General features: G+C 44.7%; 1 protein-coding gene across 2 annotated transcripts in view; it reads left to right on the top strand.

Moving 5' to 3' along the window:
* Positions 1 to 1,482: 1,482 nt before the first annotated feature.
* Positions 1,483 to 13,759, top strand: part of LOC143763352 (RNA exonuclease 1 homolog) — a 210,104-nt gene continuing 197,827 nt past the window's right edge. For both annotated transcript variants that reach the window (XM_077249273.1, XM_077249272.1), the window contains exon 1: positions 1,483 to 1,666. In XM_077249273.1, the coding sequence (XP_077105388.1) occupies positions 1,537 to 1,666 (130 nt within the window). In that variant the 5' untranslated portion in view covers positions 1,483 to 1,536. The remainder of the gene's footprint in view (positions 1,667 to 13,759) is intronic.

The following is a 13,759-nucleotide window of genomic DNA, read 5'->3' on the forward strand; positions in this document are numbered from 1 at the left end:
ACATGTACTGTGGAATTAACCCTCATGGGTTATAGAATATACTTGTACTGTGGAATTAACCCTCATGGGTTATGGAATATATATGTACTGTGGAACTAACCCTCATGGGTTATAGAGTATACATGTACTGTGGAATTAACCCTCATGGGTTATAGAGTATACATGTACTGTGGAATTAACCCTCATGGGTTATAGAATATACTTGTACTGTGGAATTAACCCTCATGGGTTAGAGGATATACAGTACATGTGCTGTGGAATTAACCCTCATGGGTTATAGAATATACATGTACTGTGGAATTAACCCTCATGGGTTATAGAATATACATGTACTGTGGAATGAACCCTCATGGGTTATGGAATATATATGTACTGTGGAATTAACCCTCATGGGTTATAGAGTATACATGTACTGTGGAATTAACCCTCATGGGTTATAGAATATACTTGTACTGTGGAATTAACCCTCATGGGTTATGGAATATATATGTACTGTGGAATTAACCCTCATGGGTTATAGAATATACATGTACTGTGGAATTCACCCTCATGGGTTATAGAATATACTTGTACTGTGGAACTAACCCTCATGGGTTATAGAATATACATGTACTGTGGAATTAACCCTCATGGGTTATAGAATATACTTGTACTGTGGAATTAACCCTCATGGGTTATGGAATATATATGTACTGTGGAATTAACCCTCATGGGTTATAGAATATACTTGTACTGTGGAATTAACCCTCATGGGTTATAGAATATACTTGTACTGTGGAATTAACCCTCATAGGTTATGGAATATAAATATGTACTGTGGAATTAACCCTCATGGGTTATAGAATATACATGTACTTTGGAATTAACCCTCATGGGTTATAGAATATACATGTACTGTGGAATTAACCCTCATGGGTTATAGAATATACTTGTACTGTGGAATTAACCCTCATGGGTTATAGAATATACTTGTACTGTGGAATTAACCCTCATGGGTTATAGAATATACTTGTACTGTGGAATTAACCCTCATGGGTTATAGAATATACATGTACTGTGGAATTAACCCTCATGGGTTATAGAATATATATGTACTGTGGAATTAACCCTCATGGGTTATAGAATATACATGTACTGTGGAATTAACCCTCATGGGTTATAGAATATACTTGTACTGTGGAATTAACCCTCATGGGTTATAGAATATACTTGTACTGTGGAATTAACCCTCATGGGTTATAGAATATACTTGTACTGTGGAATTAACCCTAGTGGGATAATACAATCTGTGAGTGCACTGCTGGCAGTTTATATTGAAATCTGGGATTTCATTATAGTGAATGGTTATAGAGACTGCCTCGCATAGCAACGTCCTGGTAACCAAACCTGAACGCTCTCTGGTCTCTGGAGGAATTCCGAAGCCGCTGATTGGATGACTGCTGATGACGTAGTCCTTAAAGACACTGCCGACGACCTGTGATTGGTTCAGCTGCAGAGCGGGAATTTCCTACAGTGAAGGATCAGTTTGGCTGACCCATGCTGCGTTCCGCGGGTTTCTTCCGTCTCCTGATTTGCCCGTTTACCTCAGAGCGAGGAAGCTGTTCCCGGCCGCATTGCCAGTTCCGCCATGTTGCTCCGGAGCAGAAGGGCGACGGTGACGATACCTGTACGTTGTTGTGACAGCTGGTGGCCTCTGTGTGGAGGTGTCTGCTGGAAAAGGGGGCAGTTATGTGGAGTCATTAGCCCCGCACTGGCTGTTCCGTGCCCATTACAGTGAGGCGACTGTGTACTGTAGCCTCATGTGCTGGAATTGTGGAGTGCTTGCAGTTTGCCCACTGCTCTGCCCTACTGTGTGGTGCGGCTATGCTTTTGTGGGTTGTGCTGCAGCTACAGGTTCACCATCGGTAGCAGAGCCTGCTATTCTCACTGAGGCCCCACATTTCCTCCATGGATTTGGCTGGAAATCTTCAACCAAATCCGTATATAACCCATGTTGTGGATTATGGCTCTGTATATAAAGCATTGCAAAGGGTAGAAATCTGCATCGTTTTGTGCACTTTCTGCCACATGTAAATGGTGTTTTAACCCCCGGAGCTTTTTTTCTTTTGTCTTTCACTCCCCTCCTTCCCAGAGCCATAACTTTTTTATTTTTTCCGTCAATATGGCCATGTGAGGGCTTGTTTTTTTGCGGGACGAGCTGTACGTTTGAATGACACCATTGGTTTTACCATGTCGTGTAACCGAAAACGGGAAAAAAATTCTAAGTGCAATGAAATTGCAAAAAAAAGCTCAATCCCACACTTGTTTTTTGTTTGGCTTTTTGCTAGGCTCACTAAATGCCAAAACTGACCTGCCATTATGATTCTCCGGGTCAGTACGAGTTCATAGACCCCAAATGTCTAGGTTCTCTTTTATCTGAGTGGTAAAAAAAAATTCCAAAGTTTGCTTAAAAAAACCCCAAAAAAATAAATTAGCAATTTTCCGATACCGTAGCGTCTCTATTTTTCGTGATCTCGGGCTGGGTGAGGGCTTATTTTTTGCGTGCCGAGCTGACATTTTTAATGATAGCATTTTGGTGCAGATATGTTCTTTTGATCGCCCGTTATTGCATTTTAATGCAATGTCGTGGCGACCAAGAAAAAGTAAATTTTTTATTTTTCCTCGCTACGCCGATTAGTGATCAGGTTAATCCTCTTTTTTTTTTTTTTTCATTGATCAGGTGATTCTGAACGCTGCGATACCAAATGTGTAGGTTTTTTATTTTTTGTTATATATTTTTATCCACATTTTTTTAAATGTTTTTTTACTTTGGCATGCTTCAACAGCCTCAATGGGAGGCTAGAAGCATTCACTACTTGACCACCTCTGCTACATAGAAGTGATTCACAGATCACCTCTGTGCAGCAGAATTACAGGCTTGCTGATCGCCGACGACAGGGGCCACCTTGCTCATAGCAATCTGCAATCAACAACCATAGAGGTCTCGAGGAGACCTCTGGTTGTGATGGCAACGCACCGATGACTCCCAATCACGTGACGAGGGTGAGCGGTGCGCGTACTTCCGGCTGCGCCGCTGGCAGCGCTTGTTAAAGGGAACCTATCACCCCGTTTTTTTCGGTATGAGATAAAAATACTGTTAAATAGGGCCTGAGCTGTGCATTACAATAGTGTAGTTTGTGGACCCCGATTCCCCACCTATGCTGCCGAAATACGTTACCAAAGTAGTCATTTTCGCCTGTCAATCAGGCTGGTCAGGTCGGATGGGCGTGGCTTCTTCCCCCAGATATTGCGTAGTTTTCCGTTGGTGGCGTAGTGGTGTGCGCATGTCCAAGGTCCCCAATCCTGCACGGGGGGGTGAAAATAGCAGCGATGTCCGTTATTCCATTGGTGGTCGGTGGGCGCGGCCATCTTCCTTTGGCCGCGCGTGCGCAGAAGCGGCGCTCTGCTGGCCGCGGCTTCAGGAAAATGGCCGCGGGATGCCGCGCGTGCGCAGATGGAGATCGCGGCGGCCATTTTCCTGAAGCCGCGGCCAGCAGAGCGCCGCTTCTGCGCACGCGCGGCCAAAGGAAGATGGCCGCGCCCACCGACCACCAATGGAATAACGGACATCGCTGCTATTTTCACCCCCCCGTGCAGGATTGGGGACCTTGGACATGCGCACACCACTACGCCACCAACGGAAAACTACGCAATATCTGGGGGAAGAAGCCACGCCCATCCGACCTGACCAGCCTGATTGACAGGCGAAAATGACTACTATGGTAACGTATTTCGGCAGCATAGGTGGGGAATCGGGGTCCACAAACTACACTATTGTAATGCACAGCTCAGGCCCTATTTAACAGTATTTTTATCTCATACCGAAAAAAACGGGGTGATAGGTTCCCTTTAAATGCCACTGTCAGTTTGACAGCAGCATTTAACTAGTTGATAAGCGGATCGCGATTCCGCTCGTGCCTATTGCGGGCACATGTCAGCTGTTGAAAACAGCTGACATTTTGCGGCTTTGAGGTGGGCTCACCGCTGGAGCCCACCTCAAAGCGGGTGATACTGCCAGCTGATGTACTATTCTGTCAGCTGGCAGAAAGGGGTTAGAAATCCTTCACTTGTAGTATGGTGTTAACCACTGCACATCCGAAATGTGTGCTCAAGGCCTTGAGGGTCCCAAAGTTACTGCTTTTGTTTCCTTCTATGAGTATTTTCTGCAGTAAAATCTATTTTTCTGTATAGCGTTCAAAATTGTTACTTGAACATTTTTATTTTTTTAATATGCTGATTTTCTCCTAAATGGGAGTCTGCAGTGCAAATTGTCCTATCGAATTTCCACAACGAATGCTTTTAATTCTTCTACTTGGATGGAGTAGTAATAGCTGGGGCTGAAATGGCAGCTTTGCACATGTCAATTTCCCATGGTGTCACATTGCGACCTATTGTCAGTTGGAAAGGTTTCCAAATGTGCAGTATTTTTTTGTGTTGGTAGCAAATCACATGCACCTCACTTGTCAAACACTAAAGAGCACTTCTCAGCATGATTTTATCATGTAAAGACATGGCTGTGAAGGTGCGATAATACTGATTCATACCTTTGGTGAAAAGAACTCAGCTTTGTGGACTGGTCTTCTCCATGTCTGTGATTCCTCAGCCCGTCCGCTTGCCTCCTGTCCATAAATGATCTGCCTCCTCTAAAATCTCCGCTATGACCGGTCAGTCAGACCAGAGGCAGGCAGAGGGGCTGGGGAGAAGACGACCCAGTGCACAGTGCAACACCTGTGCTCCTAAATCTACTTGGCAGAAAAAATTCAGATGGTGATTAAAGAACAAAGCAGATCTGTTCACCAAAGGTATGAATGTAATTAGTATCACAACCATGTGTTTACACTACAAAATCGTGCTGATAGGTACTCTTTAACCCCTTCATGACATATAATGTATATTTACGTCATTTGTCTTGCCCCTGACTTTGATGTGGGCTCACATGCTGTTCCTGCATCTTTCTCCTGCACATGACTGATTTAATCAGTCATCAAGTGACTTTTACAGTTGTAGGTGGAGTAGTTCTCCACCTGCTCCACCTGCAGCTGTTAACCTGTTAAATTTAACTTAACATCCAGAAGCGCATCATTCATCCTGCCAATAGATGTCCTCTTCATGTGGTGGCGCCCAGCTGGGGGTCTGCTGATGACCCTTGTGGCTGTCATTATGATATTTCTGTGAACACCAGCTCCTGGCTGGCCTTCCTAGGAGATTGTGATTTCTGCTATACATAGCAGTGCACGTGATCAGACAATCACGGTTTCAAGTCTCCGAAGGGGACTATTATATAAAGATAAAAACATTTAAAAAAAAAGAAAAAAAAAAAACCCTTTCCCCAACCCATTCTTTTTTTTTCATCTTCCTGACCAGACCAAATTTTACAATTCTGACCAATGCAGTTTGAGGTAATAACTCTGGAACGATTCAATGGATCCCACTGATTCTGAGAGTTTTATTTTTTTGTGACATTTTGTACATCAAAATAGTGGTAAAATTTGGTCACTGTGATTTGTGTTTATTTGTGAAAAAATTGGAAATTTGGTGAAAATTTAAAACTTTTAATTTTTATGCCCTTAAATCAGTTATCAACACCAATAAAGGAACTCAATAATAGATACCATCAAAAATCAATATAAATCTCACCAAAACTGATGCCCACCAAGGAAAGGTGGGTATGGCATCAAAGTGACAGTTATCCACAGAGAATAATAATAAATGTATATTTTCAATATAAATAGGTGTTGGAACATACATTATATACAATACATAATCTCCAGTGACGAAGCTTTCAGTAGCGAAACGCGTGGTGGGTCCCTGGCTGCTGGCTTTAATAAGGTAAATGTTTTTCATGGTGTGCATTTGGGGTTTTATTAATATATACCTCAGCCCCGCAAGTGGTGGTGCTCTGTCACTTTGTTGATCTGTGTTGTATGCATTTTTTTGCACAAAAATGTTTACTATTTAAATTATGCACCTTATATTTGTGGTGCTCGACTCCTAGTGCTTGCAGTCTGAGCTGATGTATTGTATATAATGCATGTTCCAAGACCTATTTAGATTGAAAATATACATTTATTATTATTCTCTGGATACTGATTATTATAGCCCTTTCATGCACCTGATGTAACTATGCCACTTTAATGTCATACCCACCTTTCCTTTCTTGTACTATTTCTTCTTTTCCCATTTACAATATTTTTTACGTGTTTTTATTGATATGTTGAAATAAAGTTCATACTTTTTAACCAATCTAAAAAGCGTCAGTTTTGGTGAGACTTAAATCAGTTATGTCACACAATAGTTAATAAATAACATTTATTTAGTCGCCATGACAGCACCGAGAGAGGGGATCCGCCCTTCAGGGACAGGAAACCTACAGACATAAAAGGGCGGTATCTCTCTCCCGCATCAGTTGATTTCCTGTCCCTGACTGGACCCTACAGGCAATAAAGCTATTGTTTGACAAGTGTTTCATGGTCGTCTTGGATCTTAGACGTCTATTTTCATGTTCCTATACACGCAGACCACCAACAGTTTTTAAGAGTGGCAGTCTCACTAGGAGGGGCAGTAAAACACTTCCAATACAGGGCACTCCCCTTTGGAGTTGGTTGCCCCTCGTGTTTTCACAAGATAATGGTGGAGGTCATGGCACATCTTCATGAACAGGATATTCTAGTGGTTCCATATCTGGATGACCTGTTGATCATAGGACACTCAATCACACTGCTCGACCCAACTAGCAAGAGTAATTTCAGCCTTACAAGGTTTGGGATGGATTATTAATTTTTAAAAAATCACGTTTACAGCCCTTGAGACCCAGGAATTCTTATACTCTTATCTTAAACTCCAGGTTGCAAGAATGCCGCCTACCAGACTCAAAGGTAGACCAAATTCGACAGCAAACTCTCAAGGTCATTAACAATCCATCAGTCACATTAAGAGGGGCAATGTCACTATTAGGTTCACTCACGTCTTGTATCCCGGCGGTTCTTTGGGCCCAGTACCACACCAGAGTCCTACAGTGGGATATACTGTGCAATACTCGTCAGTAAGAAGGCCACCTTGATAGTACTTTTTCCTTGTCTGATGCTTCTATACATTCCTTACGTTGGTGGTTACACACACCAAACCTGCGTACAGGTGTTCCCTGGATAAACCATATATCTCCAGTGGTGACCACAGATGCTAGCCCCATGGGATGGGGAGCACATATGGGTGATATGTGGGTCCAGGGAGTTTGGTCACATTCCGAACAAATCTTATCTTCCAACTTTAAAGAGATATTGGCAGTAGAACGAGCTCTAAGTTATTTCCTTATGTCCTTACAGGGCTGACACGTCAGGCTATTTTCAGACAACCAGGTAACCGTAGCTTATATTAATCATCAGGGGGGAACCCGATCCAGATCCCTAATGGAAGTGGCGGGTGGTATCTTTCAGATAGCCGAAACTCCTCTACTGTCGCTCACATCTCTTCATATAAAGGGAAAACAACATCATGGCCGATTATCTAAGTCGCAGAAAACTCAGGCAAGGCGATTGGGTTCTCAATCAGACCGTCTTCAACCAGATCAGACTTCTATGGGGGTGCCCAGATATAGACCTCTTCGCCAGCAAAGAGAACAGAGTCACCGGTTTTGCTCCCTAAACCCCAGAGACAATCCGTACGAGGTGGACGCCCTCCTAATTTCATTGCATTTCAACCTAGCCTATGCCTTTCCCCCATTGAACTTGAGCCCGATTGTTCTGAGGAAGATACGGGAGGACAGAGCTCGGGTAATCCTAATAGCGCCGTTCTGGCCCAGGAGGCCGTGGTTTCGGTGGCTGAGGAAAATATCCATTTCTCAGCCTTGGATTCTCCCAGACCTCCTCTCCCAAGGTCCAATTCTCCATCTATGAGTGTCCAATTTACATCTGGCGGCGTGGAATTTGAAGGGACATTACTGATAGAGGGGGTTTTCACAAGGACTGATTAATACTTTACTAAAAAGCAGTAAGGTTTCCACGACAAATATTTGTTAGTCTGGAAAAAATTCTTGACTGTTTTTCAGGATCAGAGATTGGTCAAAAAGTCAGTATTACTAAGATTCTGGAGATCCTGCAGAGAGGTCTAGAGATGGGTCTAGCTACAAGCACCCTTAAGCTAGGTTCACATTGCGTTAATGGGTTAACGCTAACGGACTGCGTTGCACGGCGTAATTGTCACAATTAACGCCGTGCAACGGGTCCCTTAGCGCACCCATTGACAGCAATGTGATTTTTCCCTGTAGCGCATCGCTAGCGCATGTCATTTTCGGCACGCGCTAGCGATGTGCCGTTTTTTTGTGACGGACCTCGGACGCTGCTTGCAGCGTCCGAGGTGCGCCCGAGGTCCGTTCCTCGCTAGTGCAGATCGGGGATCTGCGCTAGCAGGGACGGCGAACGCGGACCCTAGAGAAACATTACGTTAGCGCAATCCGCTAGCGCTAAGCGCTTAACGGATTGCCCTAACGCAATGTGAACCTAGCCTTAGAGTCCATGTGTCAGCTTTAGGGGCGCTATACAATTGTAATTTAGCTAGCAATTACTGGATTGCTAGATTCATCAAAGCAGCGGCTAGTTCGAGACCCATTGTTAAGAAAAAAACTAGTCCCGTGGGATTTAAACTTGGTACTTACAGCTTTAACTGAAGCCCCCTTTGAACCTATTAAATCTGCTCCTATAAAAGTCCTGTCCTTTAAGACAGCTCTTTTGGTCGCTCTCACATCGGCAAGGAGAGTTAGTGATCTACAAGCCCTCTCTAGACAGCCTCCATACATTCAATTTAGAGATGATAGGGTAGTATTAAGAACTGATCCTCTTTACCTTCCAAAGGTAGCGTCACACAGTTCCACAGACTACAGGAGATAAATCTCCCCATTTTTTTGTCCTAATCCCACAAATCAAAAAGAACTTAAACTTCATTCGTTAGATGTAAAAAGATGTCAGCTCAGATATATTGCATTAACAGACCCTTGGGAAAAAGAGTTCTTTATTCATATCCTTTTAGGGAGTCAGGAAAGGGTTTAGGGTGTCCAAAAACACCTTAGGTAGATGGATTAGAGAAGGGATATCTTTGGCTTATTCAGCAGGTGGCCTAGAAATTCCGGAAGGTATAAGAGCTCATTCCACTCGAGCCATGGCGACATCCTGGGCGGCAAGGTCGGAGGTCTCGATTGAGGACCTATGTAAGGCGGCCACAGGGTTATCTCCATCTATTTTCTTTAAGCATTATAGACTAGATCTGGGTGGCTCCTCCGATCTCACGTTTGGTAAAAGGTTGCTGGAAGCAGTAGTCCCTCCCTAAGACTCTTTTCTCTATAATTCTCTCGTTGGTGCTGTCATGGCGACTGAATAAATACTCAAGCTACTTACTGTAGCGGTGTTTTTCAGGAGCCCATGACAGCACCCTTACATTTCCTCCCTTTTTGCTGGTATGGCTTATCACCACTTGTTTATATAAAATTTTAAGTTTAGTCACATGGTGGAATGTATAAATTATGTGCTACTAACCAAGGAGGTCCTCTCATGCTCTGTAATCCAACTGATGCGGGAGAGAGGTACCGCCCTTTTATGTCTGTAGGTTTCCTGTCCCTGAAGGGCGGATCCCCTCTCTCGTTAGTGCTGTCATGGGCTCCTGAAAAACACCGCTACCGGTAAGTAGATTGAGTATTTCCCACGTGTCTACTTTAAATCGGCACAATTTTTGAATCATATTTTTTTAGGAAGTTAAAAGGGTTCAGGCTATGTGCACACGTTCAGGATTTTTCAAGTTTTTTTTCTCGTTTTTTCAGCTGTTTTTCGCAGAAAAAATGCATACATAAGCATCTCATTATTTTTAATGCATTCTGCAATTTTTGTGCACATGATGCGTTTTTTTCCGCGAAAAAAATGCATCGCGGTAAAAAACGCAGCATATTCATTAATTTTGCGGATTTTTCGCATTTTTGCCGCTATTTAATGCTTTGGCTAGCTCCGGAAAAAAATGCGCAAAAAAACCGCATGCAGTTTTCTTGCAGAAAATGTCCGGTTTTGTTCAGGAAATTTCTGAAAGAAATCCTGACGTGTGCACATAGCCTAAAAGTTGACAATTGCCTTCTCACTTTTACAACAGAATTTACAAAACCTTTTTTTAGGGACCACATCACATTTGAAGTGACAGTCACGACACATGCATGGAGAGCCTGTTTGTTGGGCTCTCCATGCATGTGTTGTGAGTGTCACACAGCTGCGACACATACAGCTGCGACACATGCAGCTGCGCTGCCGATCAGCTGATTGGCTGGCGTGATCCAGGAAGCCTGGTTTCCTCTGCAGCTTATGCCCCTTTCATATATCAGTTTTTTGCCGTCAGGCACAATCCGGCGAGTTTTGAAAAAATTGCCACCAGATCCGTTTTTTTTTCTCATACTTGTATTAGCGACGGATGGCCTCACGTTTCATCTGTCAGTCGGCCAGAGAAAACTGACATAGGAACGTTTTTTGTGTCCATCGAAAAAATGGACACGGATCCGTCGCCTGCTGTAATGGGACCCTTTGGCGCCGGATATGTCAAATGATGGAATTTGGCGATGGATTCCGTTTATTTAAACTAAGCATGCATTTTCCATTCTCTCCCCCCCCCCGAATAATATGAGGGTCCCGGAGAAAATTTGCTTCTCTCTAGTGGTGAGCACCTTGAACCCCCCGTTGCCTCACAGAATTCTACAATGTTGATCTATGAAAATGAAGAAGAAAATTCTTCCCACACAGTTTTTAGACTACATTTTTTTCATTCTATATTCGATATAACATTTTACTGTTATGCTTTGTGGGGGCCATGGCCCACTGGGAGAGCCCCTGTGGTGCCAGAACAGCAGAACTCCACATAAGAGACCCCATACAATTACACCTATTGATGAATTGGTCTAGGGTTGAAGCAGTCATATTGACACCACAGGTGTGTCAGAATTTTATACCATTGGGCAGTGAAGGAAAAAATAATTACGGTACATTTTTACCATAAATTTTGTTTCAACCCCAGATTTCACCTTTTCACAAGGGGAAATGGGTAAAAATGGCACCAAAATTTGTTCAGCAATTTCTGCAGCATATATAAATACCCCATATGTAGCTGTATGTGCCTCCTGGATTGCAGATTTTCCTGCAATAATTTGCGGACCCCATATACTGAATCCCTAAGTGCTAGAAGAGCAGAATTCCCCCCCCCCCCCCCATCCTCCCTCAAGTCTCAAGTGACCCCATTTTGGGAACTTAAAACAAGCCAGGCCTTTCACCTATTGGTAATTAACCCATATATTATGCTTATATCTTTTGTTCTACCACACTTGTATTTGCATATCTGACCATTATATATGTGTTGTGTATTGTCTAGTGTGCCTTTAAGGCGATTTGAATACTGATTTTGTCAGACTAGAAGATGCACTTTCTCCAGTCACCTTCCATGAGTCACCTTGGATGATGTCTCCCCGCCCTAATGGGGGATAGGAAACACAGAGGTTAAATAACCATCCCCTTCCTGCTATCTCCAATGTTTTTCCTGTTCCCCAGTGGGGTAGGAAGAGGTACGTCTCAGGTGCTGCTGCGGCCGGCAAGCGGAGCCCTTGGAAAAGCCTTACCATGCCGGGCAGCTGAGGTCGGGTGGTTCTCCTCTCCTCCATGTGGCTGCTTCCGTCTCCATGGCCCATGTGACTCGGGACCTCCTTCTCGTCCCTCCCGCGCCTTTCCGGGGAGTAAAGCGAGGCGGTGATGTGCTGCCGGGGTCCTCCCGAAGCTCCCCGGCGTCCTCCCAGCTTGCTGCTGAAGTTCCGGATTCCGCGCGCTCCAGAAGTGATGTCTTCGGTGCACATCCGGTTCGCGTCCTGAGGCCTCCATGCTGGAAAACACGCGCCGCCTCTTGCGGTCCAGGGGCTCTGGTGCCTTGGCCGCTGCTAAGGTCGTTCCCGGGATCCTCCCTATGGACCAAGGGCAGGAGCAGCACAAAATTGACACTGGACCTCGATGTCTTCATATCCTGGTCAAGAGCCTCCAGGTAAGACGCAGTGTCTCTCACTGGTGACAGTTCTGACCATGGACTGCGACAAACCTACAGCTGCGTCTGCAGAACCCAGCGTTCACTCTCCTACCTTGAGTAGCTGGGCTGGTCCTTCTCTGTCCAGGCATTGATAGTTATGGGTCATTTAGTATACCTTCTCTCTCTTTTTAGGGAGAAAAGGTCTCTGCCCCAAAGAGCAAACCCAGCCGCAAGTGTGGTGTTTGTGGTTCCAGGCTTCCTTCTGCTTACAAGAAGACTCTGCCAACCCTGCACGGATGACATATTACTTGCCGAGCAGCCCTCCCTCCTGGACAGCATTAAAACACTGAGTAGGAGGTGCAAACCTCCAAGGCATCTTTCCCAGCCCCCCAGTGCGGCATCCACCTAAAAAGAGGAAAATGGCACCGGCTGAATCTGACTCGGGTGAAATTCATACCTCAGGGTCAGAGGATATTTGGGAGAATGAGGGCTCCACATCCACCCCTAAACCTGATAGTAAAAAATACTACTTCTCCTCTGGGGATATAGAAGAGCTTGTTTCCATAGTGAGAAACACCATGGGGGTTGAGGTAGTAGTGGTAAAGCACTCAGTCCAAGATAAGATATTTGGGGGGCTGAAACCCAAAGGTAAAAAAGGCTTTCCTATTCATGAAAATGTCCAAAACCTTATTTTCCAGGAGTGGGCTTCCCCAGAGAAGGGTCTTGGCGTACCCTCAGAATTAAGGAATCGCTTTTCCCTTGAAGGTGACAATTCTATTGGGAAGTCCCTAGGGTTGACGTCCAGGTCTCTAAAGTAACTAAGAAGACGTTTAACCCATTCGAGGATTCTTCCCAATGAAAAGATCCTATGGATCGGAAGATAGAAAGCCACCTAACGTCCTGGGAATCCTACAAATTTGCTTAAAACAAATATAGCTTCTACATGCGTCGCCAGAGCCCTTTTTCTCTGGCTTCGCAAGTTGGAAGAACACCTTTCCCAGGGGACCTCCAGAGAGGAGATCCTGGACTCCCTACCCCTTCTCCAAAAGGCAACGGGCTTTTTAGCCGATGTCTCAGGAGAATCTGGGTTTCAGCAAGGTCCTTAGTCCTCACTAATTCAGCTAGGAGAGCCCTTTGGCTGAAATTGTGGGGGGGTGACATCACCTCTAAGACCAAACTTTGTGCCATTCCCTTTCAGGGACACCACATATTTGGGCCAGTCTTGGACGATATCCTTAAAAAAGCTTTGCATAGGAAAAAAATCGCTTCCTGAACAGAAAATTGCTTCGAAGCGTTTTTTTCGTCCCCCTCGTGAACAGTCCTCTCAGAAGGAGTTCAGGGGAAAAGGTAAATCTGGACAGTGGAGCTACCCGAAAGGGGGTAGAGGCAGGAACATACCTGTCCCTCAGCAACAGCAGACCCCTGACAAACAGTGACTCTCCGGTGGGGGGGGGGGGGGTCAACTCTCGCATTTTCTTGCCCAATGGCAGTCCATATCCACAAACCAGTGGATCCTCCACACCATACAATTTGGGCTGAAGTTGGAATTTGAGAGTAACCCCCCCCCCCCCAGTGTCTGAGAATTACCCCGTTAGTCTCCAGATCTCCATACTTCCTTACTCCATGTACATGATCTCTTGCGAGAGTGATTTCACAAGTACCTCAGCAGGAGATGGGCAGAAGCCATTATTCTTGC

Source organism: Ranitomeya variabilis, chromosome 1 (genome assembly GCF_051348905.1).
Source record: "Ranitomeya variabilis isolate aRanVar5 chromosome 1, aRanVar5.hap1, whole genome shotgun sequence".
NCBI classification, from domain to species: domain Eukaryota; kingdom Metazoa; phylum Chordata; class Amphibia; order Anura; family Dendrobatidae; genus Ranitomeya; species Ranitomeya variabilis.